General features: G+C 48.9%; 1 protein-coding gene across 1 annotated transcript; it reads left to right on the plus strand.

Annotated features, from left to right (window-relative positions):
- Positions 1 to 13,282: 13,282 nt before the first annotated feature.
- On the plus strand, positions 13,283 to 13,931 carry LOC308618469 (ATP synthase subunit g, mitochondrial-like; the record flags this gene model as incomplete). Its single annotated transcript, XM_081236337.1, has 1 exon — positions 13,283 to 13,931. One exon carries the CDS (start codon positions 13,283 to 13,285, stop codon positions 13,592 to 13,594), a length of 312 nt encoding a protein of 103 aa, XP_081092463.1. The 3' UTR covers positions 13,595 to 13,931.
- Between the last annotated feature and the right edge of the window lie 8,218 nt (positions 13,932 to 22,149).

Genomic DNA, 22,149 nt, shown 5'->3' on the forward strand with positions numbered 1-22,149 from the left:
TGGAAGAGGTGGCCTGTAAACTCACCCTTAAAATATTTTTGAGATGCAGAGGATAGGGGTGTGAGGGACAGTAAAGACCCAGAGATGGGATGCAGTCTTGCCCTCAGGTAAGGTCTGGGAGGCGGAACCGCGGAGAGGAAGGCAGGAAGACAGGATGGGCTGGAGCACAGAAGGCATCTAAGGTGGTCCCAACCGCCCGAAAGTAGCAGCACTGGGTGGGAGGTTCCCCAATCAACCTGCGTGTGACCTTTCAGGCTGTTAACAGCAGGATGAGACGATGATTTGAAACTGTTACTAATTTACCTTCCACCAAAGCCCTATGTTAAGTGCACCAAACACCTGATGTCTCACCTCTTACAGACAATTCAAGAGGAGGGGAGGCAAGACGCAGGCAAAGCTGCTGTTTCATTGGATCCTCACAAAACCCTTGTGAGGCAAGCATGGTGTAATCCCCTTTTAGAGACTGGGAAACTGAGGCCAGAGAGGCCAGGTGCCCTGCCTAATGTCAGGTGGGAGAAAGGGAGGCAGTGGAATTAGAAGCCATGTCTTTGCTTCTAGTTACTTTCCTTCTTTTAGATTGATGAGGAATCTTCAGTTCCTTTTGTGTCTTCAGCCAAGATGAGGTCACATCTTCACGGGAAGCCCTGGGAGGCAACGGTTCCCTCTGCTCCCAGCCAGAGGTCCTGCCCGTGGGAACCACAACGTCACCCCAATGGTGCCCAGGAGGGGCACGTGAGCACAGTCAGCAAAGGGAACGTTTGCTGTCACCCGGCGGCTCACAGGCCTCCTCGGGGGTGTCCACAGGTGATCCTCGGACCACCCTGAGCCATATGGACAACTATTTATGGCTTTAGTTGTTCATTTCTGATTGTAAGAGACACATACTCATGGTAGAAAAACTGGAAAACTACAAAGGTAATATACAAAAGGAAGTAAAAATCAGTCATGAGTCCAGTGTCCAGAGAGTACTACTAGAAACATTTAAATAAATTTTGTCTTTTTGAAGCAGTAGATACAAACACACACACACGCACATACACACACAGACTTTAAAAAATGCATTTAAATCATACTAATTACAGCTTTATGCTCTCCTTTGTTCACTTAACACCCCCTTATCCCATTCTTCCGTTAGCCCCCGTTCATAGGCGAAGCCACGGACACTAAGAAGAGGGAGATACTGTGTTCAAGCCCAATCTGAATCAGTGGTGGATCAGGATTCACACTTTGGATGTGATTCACACTCAGATGGAGAAACGGAGACCCCAAGAGGAGCAGCCTGTCTGAGGTCACGTGACTGCAGGGCTCCTGGACTCTTCTCTGCCTTTCATCTGGTGTCTGGGCAGGGCTCCCGGAGATCTCAGGAGAGGATTTGCTCTGTAGGTCTGAAAGAGACCGTGGGTCCAGAAGCCAGTGGGCGGGACGCTGTGCCCACCTGGGCCGGGGAGAGTGATGCTTCCTGTGCTTTCAAGCGGCTGTACCCCAGTGGAGCAGACAGGACCCACTTCCCCTTAACGACCCCTGCTCCCCTACTGAGCTCCAGAGCAGAGACTTGCTAAACCTCGGTTTCCACTTCTGCATGAAAGTGAAAATCCTAGCCTCACAGTGTTGCTATGAGGATGCCAAGGTTGTGGAAACCACTAGTTTTGGACACTGTGGGGTCCCAGTCTAATAATAACAGAAACAAGAATCCAAAACAGTCATGGACTGCCGAGCCTACCAGTAGACACTGAGCTGAGGGCTCACAGCATCATTGCATGAAACTAGCATAAAAACCCCAAGAGGAGGTGTGATTATTATCACCCCCATTTTTTTTTTTTTTTTTTGCGGTACGCGGGCCTCTCACCGCTGTGGCCTCTCCCGTTGTGGAGCACAGGCTCCGGACGGCAGGCTCAGCGGCCCTGGCTCACGGGCCCAGCTGCTCCGCGGCATGTGGGATCTTCCTGGACTGGGGCACGAACCCATGTCTCCTGCATCGGCAGGTGGACTCTCAACCACTGCGCCACCAGGGAAGCCCTATCACCCCTGTTTTATAGAGGAGGAAACCCAGGCTCTGAGGAGTAAAAATCACCCACCCAAGGTCACACAAGTGCCAGGAGCCAGGACTTGGACCCAGATCAGTCTATGCCAGATTCAAACCCTTAGGCCATGACGTGATCAGCATAATGTGAAAATGGTACGGAAAAGTGAGATCAGTTTTAGGTCTGCACAGACTGCAGGCTCATTTTTAAACACGCATAACTATGATGAGAACTACAGCTTATTGAGCACATACTTTACTTGCATTTCCTGCAAGTACCACCCTTAATATTGATAACTAACCTAGGAGGAAGGCACTGTTTTCCTCACTTTATAGATGAAGAAACAAGCTCAGGCCAGGCAACTTCCCCAAGGTTACACAGCTAATAGGCAGGTCTCTGCCTCCACAATGAGAGATTTTACCCACGGTGGTGTCCTCTCCAGTGCTTTGGGGAGCAGGAGAGGGTCAGATGGACGTGATGTCCCTTCTGGACCAGCCACCAGCTCTTCTCCTCCAGGGGAGATGTGCCTGCCTGGAGCACTCCACCTGGCGGGACCTCTTGGGTAGGATTGACACAGGCCACGGGGAAGGGGAAGGACGAAATCAGGGCAGCTGCTGGTGGGCCCCTGAGCCTTTGCCAGGAGCTGGATCTCATTTGCTGCCTTGGCATCTGGAACTTGTGTTCGATTAAGCAAAGCACATTCATATGGCACAGAGTTTGGGGACCATTCCAGAGAGGCTGGGATATTACAGTCATCTGGCTGATGACATTTCTTCCTTTTCAGGTCCTTTCCTCAACTCCCACCTGTCTCAAGGCATTTCCTCTGTAGAAAATCCGGGGTGTATGGTGTGAACGTCATCATAGCTGTCCCAGCCAATCCTGGTAAGGCAGGGAGGTGAAGGTCACCCAGCAGGTCAGTGGCTCGGCTATGATGGCCTGTGATTCCTCTCTGGTGGGAGGAGGTCAGCTGAGCCATCGTCCCTCCCCGCCTGTTGCTCTCACCCTCCTGCCGCCCTCTGGGCAGTTGGATCCATTCTTCCAGCAGTAGGGCCCCTGTTTGCTTTGTACAGATGAAAAGCAGGAGCTCAGAGAAGAGCAACTCCCTCGGGGCAGCCAGGTGCCTAGAGGCAGAGCCTCTTAGGACCTGGGTCCGCTGCCACACACCCCTGCCCTTGGGCTGTACCCACTAACTTGTTGATTTCAATATTGAAGGTTCTCTCTATGGAAACAACTGATTTCTATCCCCGCTCCCTCTCACAAGCACAGCTCCATCTGGGGAGAAATCCCGGGGCCAGCAACGGAGTGGAATCCACCAGGGACACGGGTGTCTGGGACTGAGGGGGTGGGAGAAAAGGTCCTCTCTGCTGCTACTGTGCCCCCTGGGAAACTGCCTGCCCCTCGGATGTCTCCTGGGGGCGGGATGGGGGTATGAGTGCGCTCCCAACCCCCTAGACCATTGAGTGTCCGGTGTTCAGCCTGCCAGGGACTCTGTACTCTTGCTGTGGGACCTTGGGCCAGTCACCTGCCATCTCTGAGCTCACGTTCCCAGGACTTCCCTGGAGGTCCAGTGGTTAAGACTCCGCGCTCCCAATGCAGGGGGCATGGGTTCGATCCCTGGTCAGGGAAGATGCCACATGCTGCATGGTGCAGCAAAACAACAACAACAAAAAACCCACACAAAGGCAAATCTGAGCTCACGTTCCCATCTGCATAGTGGACAGGTGGGTGGGGAAAGATACAGTGCTGACCATGTGGGATTCTGGGCGCAAAGCGTCAGACCGAAGGAGGCCCTCTTCCCCACGGCACGTGAGCAGCATGCCCTGGTCAGGGCGTGCAGATCACTTCAGACTGTCTCCCCCCAGCCTCGCACTTGCATTTGGTCAAGAACAGGTGTTGGAGTCCAATAGTCCAGTTCAAGTCCCAGCTCTGTCACTTAGTAGCTGTGTGTGCTTGGGCAAGTTCTTTAACTTCTCTGTGCCTCCATTTCCCCAAGTGTAAAAAGGTGATGATAAATTCCTACCTTGTAGGGATGTGTGGGAATGAAGCAAGCCAACACATGGCAGGGATTTAGACGGAGCCCCTAGTGTGAGCGGCATGTAGTATTCCTGCTACAATTATTATCAAGGTCTTAACCCGCAGGCTCCAGCCCACTGAGGAGCCATGAGTCAAGGCCATACAGCTCTCTTCCCACTAGCGCTGGCTGTGTCTCCGATCACTGACCCACCAGAGGCCAGCTCCTTACCCTTGTGGGGCCTCAGTGACCTCACGTAGAAAATGACACTTGGACTTCACTCTGGGTCGCGAGACACAGCACAGAGCTGGCACTTAGGAGACAATCACGAACAGATCTTCCACAGGCTGGGTGCTGTGCACCTCTGCGGGTGTTTCTGAAAAGCCCAGCAGCATCAGGACTTGAGGAGGAGGGAACATGCACCCCTTCCTCCCTCTGGCATGGAACCTGCCTAAACCGTGCGTTGGGTTGTTAAGATCCAGAGAGTTCCTTTTTGCATTGCAGTCAGGTGTTTTCAGAGCCTCACCACTCACTGATGCCGGCACCCGTTCCTTCCGGCCCAGAGGCCTCTTTGTGGCTCCGCAGGACAGCTCTGCCCTCTGCCCAAGGTCCGGGGTGGAGCTGGAAGGCTGGCAGGGTGGTAGAGCCTGACACAGATGGAGGCCACCCTGCGTTCCTGCTCTACTGCCGCTCGCCCTGGCTCCCGCCCGCCCGCCGGCCCTGCCCACCGGTGCAGGTGAGAGTTTGAATCAGGAATAGTTTGTCTTTGGGCTTCTGTGAAGACAGTGAAGGGATCCCCAGAATCTTAGGTCTCAGGGGGCTGTGAGCATCTCTGGTCTAACCCCTGTCACCCACTGTGCAGATGGGCACAGGGAGGCCAAGGAACGTGCCCAGGTTTGCACAGCCAGCCAGCAGGGGACCCAGGCTCCTCCACCCAGGCCTGGAAGAGCGCTTACCTGGCCCCTGCCCCGACCAGAACACGGTCCCCACAGGAGGAGCAGAGGTTAGGGAGGGCCAAGCCCAGAGGAGGTCACTTTTCAGGAAAGGGCTAAGGGCCCCTTGTCAACCAGGGGAAGGCCTGCCTCCTGAGGCTCCGAGACTTGGTTCTAGAAGTGGGAAAGGGAAAAGATGGAAAGAGAGGACTGACACAAGGTGCCCAGGGCACTGCAGGCCAGGGAGGTAGAGGGTGAAGCCAGCCTTCGCCCTAGAGGGAGACCATAAACACCTGTGCCCAGGTGTCATCGTGACCTTCTTTTACACAACCCTTTAGCTGTTCACAGAGCACATTCACACCTAGGAGGTCCTTTGATCTTCACAACAGCCCTGATAATATGCCATCACTATTTGCGTTTTATAAGTGAGGAAACTCAGACGGATAGGCAGTGTGATGTGGCAGGGAACAGTTTTCCCACTGGATCCCCTCCCTGGCTCAGCTACCCACTCACTGGGGACCTCTGGCAAGCCTCTTCTCTACTCTGGGCCTCAGTTTTCCCATCTGTAAAATGGGGCAGCCGAGAACCCAATGGCCTCTGAGAACCCTCCTGGTATTCAATTCTCCTACCACAGGGCAGCAGCCCCTCCAACCTGCCAATTGCACTGCCCCCTATTTTACAGTTAAATAAGCATGGATGTGCCTCCTAGCTTGTTGCATTTTCCCAAGCTTGGGTTACTGTCAACCTCACTTTACACGCAAGGTAATTATGGACAATCAGGGACGTGAGTTGACTTGCCTGAGATCCCACAGGGGCTTAGTGACTGAGCAGGAGGGGGAAGGTAGAAGCTCTAACTAGATTTTTCCCCCTTACTTCCCTAGAGCAATACTGTCCAGTTCAGCAGCCGCTGACACGCGTGCCTGTAAAGTGTGTGTGGCCAGCTGAATAACGCTCTCCAAAGGTGTCTACACCCTAATCCTCGGGTCTGTGAGTATGCTACTTTACATGGCAAAAGGGACTTTGCAGATGTGATTAAGGATCTTGAGATGGGGGGTTATCCTGGATTATTTGGGCAGGCCCAATATCATCATAAGGGTCCTGTAAGAGGGAGTCAAGGGTCAGAGTCAGAGAAGGCAAAGTGACAGGTAAAGCAGAAGGAGAGAAGATGTGACAAGAGAAGCTATGCACTTTGGAGATGGAGGAAGGGATGCATGGATGGGTGGGTGGGTGGGTGGGTGGCTGGACGGATGGACGGATGGAAGGCGGGCTGGAGAAGACAAGGAACGAATTCTCCCCGGGAGTCTCCAGGACGAACACAGCCCTGCCAACATCTTGATTTTAGCCCCCTGAGACTCATTTCCAACTTTCTAACCTCCAGACTGTAAGATAATAAATCCATGCTGTTTCAAAGCACTAAGTGTTAATGTGTTACAGCAGTGGTTGAAAACTAATACGGCACTTGACGTGACCACTCCAAATTGAGATGAGCCATGAGTCCTAAAATACATACCATATTTTTTTTAATGAATTTATTTCTTTCTTTATTTTTGGCTGCATTGGGTCTTCGTTGCTGTGTGCGGGCTTTCTCTAGTTGCAGAGCACGGGGGGTCTACTCTTTTGTTGTGGTGTGCAGGCTTCTCATTGCGGTGGCTTCTCTTGTTGCAGAGCACAGGCTCTAGGCGCGTGGGCTTCAGTAGTTGTGGCACACGTGCTCGGTAGTTGTGGCTCGTGGGCTCTAGAGCGCAGGCTCAGTAGTTGTGGTGCACGGGATTAGTTGCTCCGCGGCATGTGGGATCTTCCTGGACCAGGGCTCGAACCCATGTCCCCTGCACTGGCAGGCGGATTCTTAACCACTGCGCCACCAGGGAAGCCCTACGTACCATATTTTGAAGACTTAGTATGAAAAAGAGAATTTCATTGATTTCCTTAATATTTTTATATTGATGACATGTTGAAATGATCAACATTTCATTACTTTAGATTAAATACAATTTATTAAAAGTAATTTCCCCTGATCTTTTTTTAATGTTTGTATTAGGAAATTGACAATTACATGTGTAGCTCACATTATATGTCTACTGAAAATCCCTAGAGGACTTTTCTCGTCGTCCTGATGAAGGATCAGTCTCCACCCCTCTGTTGTAGCTGGGGATGGGGCCTTAACTGAGTAAGGGAATCACACACCCCCAACACACACACACACACACACACACATGCACACACTGCAGGTGAGGGGCCTTGGTGGTGGACGAGTGTCCTGGCCCCCCCTCGCCACTCCCATCTGCCTGAGCTGAGCCCTGCCTCTGGGCCAACCCATGTCCCTGCTAGATGTGACTTCTATTTTTAGCAGCTGTACTCGCTGGCTCCACATAGCTAACTCTGAGGCTTGCTGGGTGGGGGCCAGCCCCAGGCCTGCCCTGTCCCTGCCAACGGGGATCTCAGGAGGAGCTGACACCCTGGTGCTGGGGCCTCTCAGGGAGCATAAGTCAGCCTTGCAACATCCCTGGCAAGGAAATACTATCATAATCTGCACGTTTTCTGTGACGAGCCCGAGGCTCAGAGGTCTCTCCAAGCGAGGAGGGGGCAAAGCTGAGTCTGAGTCTTCCTCCCCAAGGCCTGACCTGCTCAGGGACCGGAGGAAGTCACCAGTTCGTGGGTGGCATTTCTCTGGAGCGCTTTCTACCTTGGAAAGTATTCTAAGCCAGAGAAAAGGAGAGAATCCATTTGGAAAGAGGGAGGGAGGTGGATGAAGCTTCCAGGTGTGCAGCTGACATCTCCTGTTGCAGTGGGTCCCAGTAATGAAAGCACCAACACGTATGGAAAGGCAACACGACACGAAAACCAGGATTGCCCTGTGGTTAGAACTCAGGTGCCGGCCTCTAGAACACCCGGGTTTCGATGCTGCCTGTCTGCTGGAGCCCTCAGCCTCGGTCTCCTCCGCTGTACAATCGGCGTAGGAGGGGTCAGAGGACAAAGTGAGGTCATGAACATAAGTGCCCAGCCCCGAGCCAGGCACTGGGGAGCCCTCCTCAGTAAACAATCGCTATTGTTAGTATTTACCAAGGACTTACTGTGTCTTCTCAGCAAAACATCCCAACAATTCATGAGGTCACTGTTGTCATCATCCCCATTTAACAGATGAAGAAACTGAGGCTGAAGGAGGTGAGGTCACTTTTCAAGGTCACACATCTGGTGAGAGGCAGAGCCAGGAATTTTTTAGTAACAGCTTTAGGAAGTTATAATTAAGATATAACGCACATACCATACAATTCACCCATTTAAAGTGTACAATTCAATGGCATTTATATATTTTTTTCTCTTTCTTTGGTGGAACCCTAACTGATACAGTTGCAGTCTAGAAGACTTGTTTTTAGTTTTAAATACTGTTCTATTTTCCAAATATAAATTTGTTAGGGAATTCCCTGGTGGTCCAGTGGTTAGGACTCTGTGCTTCCACTGCAGGGGGCCCAGGTCCACTCCCTCATGCCGCCGTTGCAGCCAATAAATAAAAAAACAAACAAACAAACAAATAAGTAAATAAATAAAAATTAAAAAATATAAATTTGTTTTTAAATGAACAAAATACATAATCATTTAAAATAATATAAAGGTAGGGTGCATTTTATGATAAGTAAATTATATTTCAATAAAGCCATTAAAATAATAATATTAAAGCAATAACTGCTCATTATTTTTATTTTTTTATTTTTTTATTTTATTTATTTATTTTTTTGCGGTATGTGGACCTCTCACTGTTGTGGCCTCTCCCATTGCGGAGCACAGGCTCCGGATGCGCAGGCTCAGCGGCCATGGTTCACGGGCCCAGCTGCTCCGCGGCATGTGGGATCTTCCCGAACCAGGGCACGAACCCGCGTCCCCTGCATCGGCAGGCGGACTCTAAACCACTGTGCCACCAGGGAAGCCCTGCTCATTATTTTTAAAAAGAAGGGAGAAATACAGAAGAGTATCCCACTACTCAGAGATAATTACTATTAACATGGTGGTGTATTTCTTGCCAGATATAGATATATAGCTATATATACCAGATACATACACACACACTCACAGTCCTCAAAATTGGTATCATATACATATACCAATCTTTATCTTTCATTTTCCATTTCATATTATTATTAACATTTTTCCATGCCATTAAAAATCTATGAAAGCATATTGTCATGACAGTGTTATATTCCATTATGTGGAAGAGACAGAAGTAATGTAACCATCCCCTAACTGTCAGATAATTCAGCTTTTACCCACTGCGACGAATCATCTTTTTTAAAAATTTATTTATTTATTTATTTATTTATTTTTGGCTGCGTTGGATCTTCATTGCTGTGCATGGACTTTCTCTAGTTGCGGCGAGCGGGGGCTACTCCTCCTTGTGGTGCGTGGGCTTCTCTTTGCTGTGGCTTTTGTTGTGGAGCACGGGCTCTAGGTGCGCGGTCTTCAGTAGTCGTGGCTCGCGGGCTCTAAAGCGCAGGCTCAGTAGTTGTGGCGCACGGGCTTAGTTGCTCCGTGACATGTGGGACCATCCAGGACCCGGGCTCGAACCCGTGTCCCCTGCATTGGCAGGTGGATTCTTAACCACTGCACCACCAGGGAAGTCCCTATGATGAACAGTCTTGACAAGTCTTTGGTGTTACCTCTGATCACAGCCAGAGGAGAGGTGTTTAGAAGTGCTATGCCTGGATCGAAGATGTGAACAATTTTAAGGCTCTTGATACATATTGAAAAATGTTTTGCAGAAATGACGTACTAATTTAAACTTTCCCAAGTAGTGTATTGAAGTATATATCTCATCTCACTAAGTATTGCTATATTTTTAAAATATTTGTTAATTTACTAGATGAGAAATGGCATTTTAAATTTAACACAGTTGCCTTTGGTATCTAGGAAGGATGAACCTGTTTCACATGGTTAGTAACCATCTGCATTTCATTTTATGTGAATTGTCTACACATGCCCTGTGTCCAAATTTCTATATATGTGTTAGTATTTTTCTTATTAACTTATCACGAAGCATGGTAATTACTATTCATCGGTCACACTTATTGCAAGTACTTTTCTCACTTTGTTATTTGCCTTTCTGATTTCTTTTATGATTTTTTAATACACTAAAGATTTTAATTTTTCAAAGGGAGTGGTATTTCTTATTGTTTAAAATGTCCCCATTCAAATAAGGTCTGTAGTTTCTTTTTTTTTTTTTTTTTTTTTTTTTTTTTTGCGGTACGCGGGCCTCTCACTGCTGTGGCCTCTCCCGTTGCGGAGCACAGGCTCCGGACACACAGGCTCCGCGGCCATGGCTCGCGGGCCCAGCCGCTCCGCGGCATGTGGGATCTTCTGGGATCGGGGCACGAACCCGTGTCCCCTGCATCGGCAGGCGGACTCTCAACCACTGCGCCACCAGGGAAGCCCTAGTTTCTTTTTTATTTTTAATTTATTTTATTTGTTTTGGCTGCCCTGGGTCTTAGTTGCGGCATGTGGGATCTTAGCTCCCCGACCAGGGGAACCCGTGTCCCCTGCATTGGAAGGCGGATTCTTAACCACTAGACCACCAGGGAAGTCCCAGTTCTGTAGTTTCTTTTTTTTTTTTTTTTAACATCTTTATTGGAGTATAATTGCTTTGCATCGTTGTATTAGTCGCTGCTGTATAACAAAGTGAATCAGCTATATGTATACATATATCCCCATATCCCCTCCCTCTTGCGTCTCCCTCCCACCCTCCGTATCCCACCCCTCTAGGTGGTCACAAAGCACCAAGCTTATCTCCCTGTGCCATGCAGCTGCTTCCCACTAGCTGTCTATTTTACATTTGGTAGTGTATATATGTCAGTGCCACTCTCTCACTTCGTCTCCGCTTACCCTTCCCCCTCCCTGTGTCCTCAAGTCCATTCTCTACGTCTGCATCTTTATTCCTGTCCTGCCCCTAGGTTCTTCAGAACCTTTTTTTTTTTTTTTTAGATTGTCTATATATGTGTTAGCATACAGTATTTGTTTTTCTCTTTCTGACTTACTTCACTCTGTAGGACAGACTCTAGGTCCATCCACCTCACTACAGATAACTCAATTTCATTTCTTTTTATGGCTGAGTAATATTCCATTACATATATGTGCCAGATCTTTAGTTTCTTTTTTCTTTTTTTTTTTTTTCACGGTATGTGGGCCTCTCACTGTTGTGGCCTCTCCCGTTGCGGAGCACAGGCTCCGGACGCGCAGGCTCAACGGCCATGGCTCACGGGCCCAGCCGCTTCACGGCATGTGGGATCCTCCCGGACCAGGGCACGAACCCGTGTCCCCTGCATCGGCAGGCAGACTCTCAACCACTGCGCCACCAGGGAAGCCCTGTAGTTTCTTGATAGCATCATACTGGCTTCAATTCCTTGGTTATGAAAATGCACTATGGTTATGTAAGAGGTTATGATTAGGGAAAACTATGTGATGGGGTACACAAGAATTCTGTACTATTTTTGCAACTTTATGTGAGTCAAATTATTCCCAAATACAAGGTTAAAAAAGTTTTTTTTAAGTTAAAAAGTATTATTTAGATTTTCTTCTAAGTTTTATGGACTCATATTTTAACTCTTTCTCCATCAGAAATTTATTTGATATAAAGTGAGAGATGAGACTGACTTAATTCTTTTCCAGATGGCTGGCCAATTGTCTTAGCCTTGAGGTTGAATCATTCTTCCTTTACCTGGTGATTTGGTCACCACCTTTCTTACACACTGAAGCCTGTAAATGATAAGGACTGTTTCCGGGCTATTTTTGTTCTTCTGATCCATTACCATTTCTTATGTCCTTACCATGCTATTTTTGATTACTAAATTTTCAGAGTATGTTTTAAAATGTGACATGACAGGTGTTGGTTTCCTCCACACATCAAATTAACCCTTTTTTTTTATTACTTGTATTTTTCAACATTTTTTGACTTTTTATTCTTGCAGATGGAACAAACATGATAAAAAATATTTCAGAGATTTTTATGGGCGTCTCATTAAACTTGCCAATTACCTTGAGAAAAGTTGACATCTTTACAACATCCAGTTTTCCTATCCAAGACCACAGTAGGAAGGAAGCTTCATTTATTTATCTTTTCCTGTTTCTCAGTAAAGATGTGTAGCTGTCTTCTTATCAGTCTTTCACATTTCTTGTTAAGGTTAGTTATTGGTATGTTATGACCGAAATTTTTTAAACTTATGCTTTCTAATTGGTTATGTTAGTATGTAGGGTGGTACAGATGTATAGGATGGTGACTGCCTTTTTTTTTTTTTTTTTTTTTTTTTTTTTTTTTTTTTTTTTTTTTTTTTTTTTGCGTTATGCGGGCCTCTCACTGTTGTGGCCTCTCCCCTTGCGGAGCGCAGGCTCCGGACGCACAGGCTCAGCGGCCATGGCTCACGGGCCCAGCCGCTCTGCGGCACGTGGGATCTTCCCGGACCGGGGCACGAACCCGCGTCCCCTGCATCGGCAGGCGGACTCTCAACCACTGCGCCACCAGGGAAGCCCGTGACTGCCTTTTATATCCAGTCACCTTGCTGAATTCTCTTATTTATTCTGGTAGCTTTTTCAGTTAATGTGACTGGTTTTCAAGATGGACAAACAAATCCTGTTTAAATCAGCATAATTTTGATTCCTTTACAAATAGCAGCAACACTCTGGAGCCACAAGGATCATTTGATGGAGAAACATAAGCAAGCTACTTATTATCTATGAACTTCGATTCCCTTATAAGGAAAAAAATGGAAACAATGCTAATACATAAAATAACTATGTATCTTGTTGAGGTGCTATGAGTATTCAGTAAAATAAGATATTTAATATAATCTCCAATTGCAGAATCCTTAGGAAGTGGTATAGTCTTTTTCCTAAGTCACCTCCTTGCTTCCCATTACGGCAATGGCTAAAACTTTCAGATCAAGAATAATAGTATTGGGTCCTATTCTTTATTGAGTTCCTAATTTTGATTGGAGGACTTCCACGGTTTTACCCAAAGAGCCTATTAATCAAGCCATCAGGCCTCTAGAGCTATTACATAAACACAACATGAACATCACAGACTCCTCTTTAAGGCAATTGTTCTCCCGTAAACCTGAAAGCTCAGAACTTCTGACAAGTTTGTTATTTATACATCAGTAAAACTGGGGGGAAAATTTTTAAGGTTGCTGGAGGTTTCTGTGCCTTGTTTTCTTAACGGGTCAGTTCCTTACTTTACGAGTCTGAGGAACTCTGGAATCTGAGTGAGGACAAACCCCGGGAAGTCAGGGTAGATTAAAGCTTCAGCGGAGTCAGCGTGACGGGCTTTCCATCCTAGAACCATGGCCCAGTTTGTCTGTAACCTCGCGGAGAAGGCCCCAGCGCTGGTCAGCACTGCTGTGACTTACTGGAAGCCTCAATTGGCCACATTTTGGCACAATGCCAAGGTTGAGCTGGTCCCTCCAACTCCTGCTGAGATCCCTACAGCTATTCAGAGCTTGCAAACAATTATCAGTAGTGCTCACACTTGTAGCTTCAAACAGCTTACAGTTAAGGAAGCTCTACTGAATGGTTTGGTGGCCACTGAGGTGTGGATGTGGTTTTGTGTTGGCGAGATCATAGGCAAGCGTGACATCATTGGCTGTAATGTTTGAAGACCAGTCTTTGCTTTGTTATTTGGGTGTTCTTGGACCATGTGTGAGCAGACTGCTATTTGAATAAAATAAGACAATGTGTCAAAAAAAGAAAAAAGCTTCAGCGGGACTTCCCTCCCTCCGGAGCTTGGACAGAAAGGGCACCGGACCTGGAATCCTTTAACCTGCTTTCAGATCCTTACCCTGCTGGCTGTGAGACCTTGGGCAAGTCACATCACCAGCTCTGAGCCCAACTGCCCTCATGGGCAAAGCTGGGTGACACAGTTCTCAACTGGTGGGGTTACGAGGGGCAGCTGGGTGACACATGTGAGGTCCAGACACACAGAAGATTCCCAGGAATGTTAGCTGAAGCTGAGTGCTCTGGGGGCTTGTGTGCTGGGCTTATTTAAGAGGAAGAATCCCTAAAGCCTTCTACCAGTAAGTTGTTTACTAGGTGTTCACTCATCAAATCCTCCCAACATCTATGTTCCTGGCACTGGGCTAGTCTTGACAATCAGTGCTCAACATCCCAGCACAGGGCAGAAAGGAGACAGACAGTAAATGAGCACAAATAAATGTGCCTTCCTGCAGGGAGGGGCTGGCAAGGGCCTAATGGGGGAGCGGCTGATTGCCAGAGTCCGTCCCCCTCCCTCGGTCCCCTGGGTCGGGCCAGGCCGCCAGCACCCGCAGCCATATGGAATGCATTGAGCAGCTCCAGCATTCCAAACACGCGGTTCTGCTCTCCCAGGCGCCTTTTCCTGAACTGTGCCAGGCCTTCTGCAGGCAGCCAGGGCCTCAGTGCCTGATAAGAGGGCCTCCCCGAGGCTGCCTTCCACCTGCGCAATGTCAAGGTCAGCGGGAGGGGGGTGGCGGGTGTCCCCGATGCTCTGTAGCTGCTCCTCCACGGCCCTGGCAGGGACTGGGAGGTGGCCTGGAGAGAAGAGATCAAGTGACCCCAGGGGCCACTGGAATCACAGCATCTGGTTGCTTTGTTGTAGATAAGTAATAGAAACATTTAAAATAAAAATTCTACTGTATAGCACAGGAAACTATATTCAATATCCTGTGATAAACCATAATGGAAAAGAATATGAAAAATTATATATATATATATATATATATATATATATATATATAAACTGAGCACTTTGCTGCACAGCAGTAATTAACACAACATTGTAAATCAGCTATACTTCAATTTCTTAAAAAGGAAATAATGAAATAAAATAATAAGATTAAATTAAAAATCCTAAATTGGGCATGCAGGTCCCCCCCAAATCTTTCTAATCAGGTTTCCTGTAACTTTGTCTTACTTCCCCTCCTTGACAGAGTCAGGAGTCTTGGGGTACATGATTGATTCTGGGCCTATCACAGAGCAGTGTCAGGTCACACTTGACCCTCAGTGGTTGCTTTGATGGATGACTGGGTGAGGGATGGCTGAGCACCCACCATGTGCGGGCGTGAGTCCCACACTAATCTCACTTCCCTGACAGAAGGCCCCTGCCTTAAGCATGGTCCCTGTTTACAGAGATGACTGAGGCTCAGAACTGGAATCCAGGCTTCGCCCTTCCCTCCACTCCAGAGGTCTGCAAACTGCCACTCACCTGAACCAGGCTGAGGGCTTGTTGAAACAGAGTGCTAGGGGAATTTCCTGGCGGTCCAGTGATTAGGAGTCTGAGCTTCCGCTGCCAGGGACCCGGGTTTGATCCCTGGTCAGGGAACTAAGATCCCACAAGCCGCGTGGCACGGCCAAAAAAATTAATTAATTAAAAAAAAATAACAGGGCTTGCCTGGTGGCGCAGTGGTTGGGGGTCCGCCTGCCGATGCAGGGGACGTGGGTTCGTGCCCCGGTCCGGGAGGATCCCACGTGCCACGGAGTGGCTGGGCCCCTGAGCCATGGCCGCCGAGCCTGTGCGTCCGGAGCCTGTGCTCCGCGATGGGAGAGGCCACGGCAGTGAGAGGCCCGCGTACCGCAAAAAAAATAATAATAATAATAACAGAGTGCTGGGTCCACCCCCAGATTTTTAAACTCAGTGGTTCTGGGGTGGAGCCAGAGAATTTGCATTTGTCACACGTTCCCAGTTAATGCTGATGCTCTTGGTCCAGGACCACACTTTGGGAAACTCTGCCTATACTATGGTGCCCCCTCTGAATAAATTTTCAGTGATTAGGGAGATGCAACTTTCACCGTGGGCCACTTTCCATGGCAAGGATGTATGATGAGCTGCCTTCCCTATACCAAGAATAGAGGGTTCCATTCCTGATTGTCCCACCCTCAGGGGAATGCCCCGCTCCCCATACTACGTTCAGTCGTCTGAGTGCTCCTCCTGGACACCACAGGGCACAGACTTCCTAAAGTGGGGTGCATCCATTGAGCAATGAGGACAAGTGATTGTCGATGATGAATTTGCTTCCTTAAGTGACCATCAGGAGAGGGGACAGTCAGAGCTAAAGAAAGAGCTGGAAGGCTTGGAGAAAACTGACAGCGGCTTCCAAGAAAGGGACGTACAGGACGGCTGGAGAGTTGAGTGATGTGGAAGGCAGGACAGGAGCTGAGCGTGCTGGGAAGAGAGTGATGGGGCAGCTGCAGACTTGGAGAGGAAGCTACCTGCATCACCGCTGAAACCAGGGGTGCCCGGGGCCTGGTAAGCAGAGAGCTGGGACAGAGAGCTGAGGAAAGCAAGGGGTTCTCGGAATGCATTTCCATTTTATTCCGCCAGTGTTTACATGTGGCTTCTTTTTCAGCGTCTAGCCGACCTGAGCAGAGCAAGAGCACCCTTATCCATGCGGCACACCTTATAAATTAGGCTATTAAATAATGACATCGCCACACAAGGGGGTTTTCATAATTAATAATCACAGATGCCGTTTATTGTGTCTATTATGCACCAGGCCTTTTACATACAAAACCTCGTTCAGTCCTCCCAACAACCTCCAGAAAGTGGGTTCTGAGATTATCCCCATTTTTCAGATGAGGAAACTGAGGCTAAGGGAGCTTAAATAACTTGGTCAGGGTCCTAGTCTCTAGGAAATGACAGGGCTACTGTCTCACCATCTCTAAACCGTCACTTTCCTCTCTATCACCCTGCCCTTCATTTCCTGAACACCTGCTCCATGCACGGCCCTGGGAGGGACCGCAGATGAATCATTCAAGAAGTCACCGATTCAACAAGCTTTCTTTTTTTTCTTGTTGAGCACTTACTCTTTTGTATGGGCTTCTTTATTTATAGCATGCCTTATTCCAGAAAGCACTTAACATAACTTCTTGATGTACAAGAGAATAAAAATTTTAGAGGGGTGGTCATGTGACAGTTGCCAAATGGAAAACAGAAGCTGGAAAGGTCAGAGGAACCCGGGAATAAGACAGGCAGACAAAAGGCAGAGCTCGTGGTCCTCTGGGTTACAGGAGACAAGCCCCAAATTGTCCTCTGAGCTTTCTAGCGGCCAAAATCTAATCCCACGAGGTTCAGGGTCCATAAGATACCAACGAATCAGAGGCTGCAGGAAAACATGACTCTCCTGGGCCCTAAGACCAGAGAGGCCTTTTCCTAGGGAGTTGGCGTGAGGAGAACACGGTGGAACATAGGGAGCAATGTCCCCAAACGGCGTACAGGCTGCACGTGCAGCACAGGCCCCGGGGGCTGTTTCCTGTGCTCCCCTCCGTGCTGGCCCAAGTCCCAAAGCGGAAAGCAGCTCAGGGGAGAGATCACAGCGCAGGACAGGCCTGCCGGTCTCCATTCTCTGGTTTAATCCCCACGCAGCGTTTATAGGAAACATTCAGAACAAACTGGCAGGCTGCTAGCTACATGCAGTCCTCAGGTAAGCTCTGTTTGGCCTGAGAAGTATACTTAAACGGTTTGGATTCATTGCCAACTTTAAACGGTTAGGAAATTTCACCTAAAAAGCCAGATTTTGACGGTCTGTTTAAAAAAAAAAAATGGAGGCCTCCCTGGTGGCGCAGTGGTTGAGAGTCCGCCTGCCGATGCAGGGGACGCGGGTTCGTGCCCCGGTCCGGGAGGATCCCACATGCCGCGGAGCGGCTGGGCCCATGAGCCACGGCCGCTGAGCCTGCACGTCCGGAGCCTGTGCTCCGCAGCGGGAGAGGCCACAGCAGTGAGAGGCCCGCGTACCGCAAAAAAAAAAAAAAAAAAAAAAAGGATTTGACTACATGGGACCCACATTCCCTAAGGATGAGAATTGGCTTGAGCTGAGTAGTTTTCCGATGATCCCTCCATGGTTCCCTGAGGCCCTTTTTGTTTTCAGCTTCCCTACCTGGCTTTGCAAGTTGTCAGGGGCTTGCAGCCCTGGTTTGGGATATTTTGAGTTGTGTCACATTGGTGTGCGTCAGCAGCAGTCAGTAACTGTTTACAGTGCGGGGTCCCAGGCCGGGCTCCTTGGATCTGGGGGTGGGGCTCAGTCTTTCTAACAGGTATTGAGGTGCAGGCGTCTCTCCTGATGGGCTGGATGGCTGGCTGGGGCCCAAGAGTGATTGTATAGCTGCTCAGCACCACCGATCCAGGTAGATGGATGAATAGTGTTCCTTTGAACACAGCTTTTGGCAATTACAGTGGGGCTGTGAGTTCAAGATCACGCTCCCTGACAGATGCCCAGAGTGTAGCTCCGCTGAGTCTCTGGGGTGTCCTGAGGCAGGTGCTGTCAATCACAGTGGTGCTTGCCCTTGGCTGCATGTCAGAACCACCTGGAGAACTTTTCAACCCATCCTCAGGCCCAGGCCACCTCCCAGACCAATTAAATCTGAATCTCTGAGGAGAACACAGGCGTCAGCATTTTAAAGCTCCCCAGGTTATCCCAGAGGACTGCCAGGTGTGAGGGGCAGGGCTTAAAAAGGACCATGTTCTCTGGGCCAGGTCTGGTATCAGCTGGAGAGATACTGAGATGAGGAAGGCTCCCGGGAGAGCAGAGAGGATGGAGGTAAGTGGACTGTCAGGGTAAGTGTGATGAGTACTCTGGGAACCCAAATGGAGACCCCTAAGCCAGCCTGGGGGACTCAAACTCTCCACCACCCCATCCTCTGGAGGAGAGGCCTGAGCTGAATTTTGGGAATAAATACCATCCAGCCACATAAAGAAGGAGAAGGAGAATCCCAGCCAAAGCAAGGGTACAGTCCAAGACTCTGAGGCCCGAACGGAGAGGGGGAAGAGATAGAGTGGAAGGTTGTCTGGTGCAGCTGAGTCAACGGTAGGGGGAAGGAATATGAGAAGAGGCCACAGAGGCAGGAAGGGGCCAAATCACAAAAGGCCTTGCATGCCAAGCTAGGGAGATTGAATTTTGCCCTGAGGCTCAGAGGAACTTCTGGAGGGCTTTAAGTCCAAGAGTCATATGGATGAACAAATCCATAATGGTCTGGGTTTATCAAGGAGGGCTTCCTGGAGGAGGTCAGACTTGAGCTGAGGGAGGGAGGAGGCTTTGGAAAGCTGGCCGGGAGGGAGAGGTGTGGGTATTCTGATCAGCTTGCTACTGTTAAACCTCTTCAAAACGCTTCCCTCCCCCACGCCCTTTGAAACCATTTGAATCACAAGCTGCCCCTGTTTAGAGTTGTGTTTGTCGGTTATTTGAAAGCTGTGGTTTCTCTTTAGCAGATTCTGGGCCCCATCCTTTGACTAGGAACCAGGAAGGAATAAAGAACGCATCCTCTTGCCCAGAGAGCTAATTATTGAAATACTGTGGGCCTTACCAGGGTTTATGGCGTCACTGATCTCTGTCATCCAACAGCTCCTAAATTCTAACTGGTCAAAGTTTTCAGTACATTTTTATGGGCTGCCCCAAAGCCAGCTGGAAGCTTTTTTTCCATAAACTTTCCCTGAGACAAGTAGCCAGGTTTCACATATTAAAATGAAAACGTCAAAAGCGTTGTTTTTAAAAAAAAAAAAAAAGAAAGAAAAGAAAAAGATGCAGCTCAGCTCACAAAACTCACATCAGAGTCCAACAGCATCTGCCTGGGTTTTTCTGCAAAGCTGATGGTCAAGTTAGAACGATGATGATAATCCCATGATCACTTTATCCATTCACTCAACAAACACTTGCTGGGCATTTACTGGGTACCAGGCTTGAGCTGGGCACCAAGCTGAGAAGATGCCTTAGGCATGATTGCCCCATCCCCACTGCCCCCAAGGGCTCAAAATACGTTAGAGTTTACAAAGTGTTTTCACGTGTAATTTGGGGAGCTGTAGGTAATGTTATTATCCCCATTTTTCAGAGGAGGAAACTGAGGCTCGTAGAGGTTAGGTAACTTGCCCAGAGTCACAACAGTAATAAGGGGTAGAATTCAACCTTGGGTCATCCATATTCAGAACCTACGTTCTGTCCCTCCACCCTGCTCCTTTTTAAGCAACACCATCTAACCGTTATTGGCTTAAGTTGAACAATAGCTCCAAGAGGTTTAGCTGCAATTTATAATCTGTCTAGTATCTGCCCTCATCTTAGAACCTGATTTCTCTTTTGAGGGAATTCCCCCATTGTGAGGAAGGGAAACTAGCACCACCTCCCGTGGCACCATCACCATGTAAGCCTAGTGAAACCCAGTGCTTCCCCAGCATCTCCTGCCCAGACAGTGGATAGGCACATGTGAAATACAACCTCCGCCAATCAGATACTCCCTCCTGGGACTGACTCTTGAGTGAGTGGTGAGAGGACCCTTGGAGGTCAAAATCACACTCAGCAGAGAGCCCCAGATCAGTCTGCCTGCAGCATTCCCTTGGCTGGGGTTCCTGTGGCTCCCATGGCTGCGCCCTTGGTCCAGACCTCTCAGCCCTTCAAGCTGCTACCAAGCTTGCTCTTCTATGGGATTCCATTCTCATCTGGGTCCTTCTGGCCTTTTAAGGGTTATGAGTGTAGAGATGGAGGCTGAGGTAAAACCCATGGGTGTGGACTGCTGAAGGAGCAATGGGCTGGAGTACACGGACAGAGGGGCAGGAGGGAGAGGAATAAGGGGACCCGAATATGTGCCAGGAGATGGTCTGGGAAGGGTCTGATCAGTGATCTGTTCTCAAGGCTATGAAAGAGGGATCATCAGTCAGGATTCTCCAGAAAAACAGAACCGATGGAGATAGATAGATAGGTACATAGGTACATAGATACATACGTTGATAGGTACAAGATACATAGATACAAAGATAGGTAGATTGATTGATAGATACAGAGAGGATAGATACAGACATAGATACACAGATGGACACATAGATAGATACATAGATGGTAGATAGCTATAAAATAAGTATGTATATACAGTTTTTAAAAGAAATACCTTTATTTTAAGAAACTGGCTCACGGGATGGGGGCACTGCCAAGTCCAGGGCCGGCTGACAGGCTCAAACGCAGGCACGAGTTGATGCTGCTGTGCTCTTGACACAGCTTTTCTTCTTCTCTGGGAAACATCAGTTTTCGCTCTTCAGGCCTCCAGGTGACTGGATGAGGCCCTCCCACACACTACCAGGGTCATCTTCACTGCCTGGAGATGTTAATCACAGCTACAAAATCCCTTCACAGCCCCACCTAGATCCACATTTGATTAAATAACTGGGTGCTAAAATTAACCCTCACGGAAGGGTCATCCCAGGTTGGTACCTCCTGGGATTGTCAGGGGGGCGGTGACTACGGACAGGATGGACCAGCGATTGGAGTGAGAAACACTCAGTTTGGCATTGGGTCATCTCCTGACTGCAGACGAGAACATGGTCCTCCGTCTCACCAAGGGTTCATTGCCAAAGCCAGGTTGGCTGTGAAGGGTTTGCGAACAGATTACTCATGGTTTGAGCCTGTGCTCTCTCTGCTTATGCTGCGACCTGCAGACAAAACCCCTCGCTGCGGAGTCCTGTCCCTGCCTTTCCCTTTCCCGGTGGCCACCCCCCGCCCCTGACCTTTTTATGTCCAGCTGCCGCAGCATCTCTCTTTCGGCTGAATGTTCATACAAACTGTGCCTACTGTTCCCACCAACCTAAGTCCCAGGGCCTCTTTCCTGGATGCCTACCACTCCGGATTCCCTCTCCCTTTCTCTAACTGCCCCCACCTCAGCCACCACACACACCCTGGGCCTGTCGAAGCCTCCCAGGTGGCATCCAGACCCCAGTGGTCTGAACCGCATCTGAAGTGAACAGCTCTCGGCTCACAGGCTCCTCCTACCCAGGGTGTCTCACAAATTGGGCTCCCTCCACGCAGCTCTGGCCCAGATGTTTCCCGTCCGTGGCAGGAGATGTATGGGGTCTTGAACTGTAATCTTGGACGGGGCAGCTGTAAGACACAGATCCAGGTGGTCCCAGCTAAACCTCTCAAAGCCGTTGCCCCAGTTTAGGCCCAAAGGTTAGGAGCAGAACAGACCACAGAGAGAGAGAGCAGCCTTGGGAGTTTCTTGTGAGAGCCGCAAAAGCGCGAAGGTTCTCTTTAAATCGCTAGAGACTCAAGGCCTCTCCAAGCTGATTGTCACCTAGACATTCCCCCACCCAGGCAAGGACTCCCTCAGAAATTCAGGAGAATGTCATATATCCCAGAACACTGAACAAGAAGGGTTTTAAAATACATTTTGGCAGTAAGAAAACCCAAGAGGATTGCCGGAGATCTGA

Source organism: Mesoplodon bidens (assembly GCF_964165515.1).
Source record: "Mesoplodon bidens genome assembly, chromosome: 6".
Classification (NCBI taxonomy): Eukaryota; Metazoa; Chordata; class Mammalia; order Artiodactyla; family Ziphiidae; genus Mesoplodon; species Mesoplodon bidens.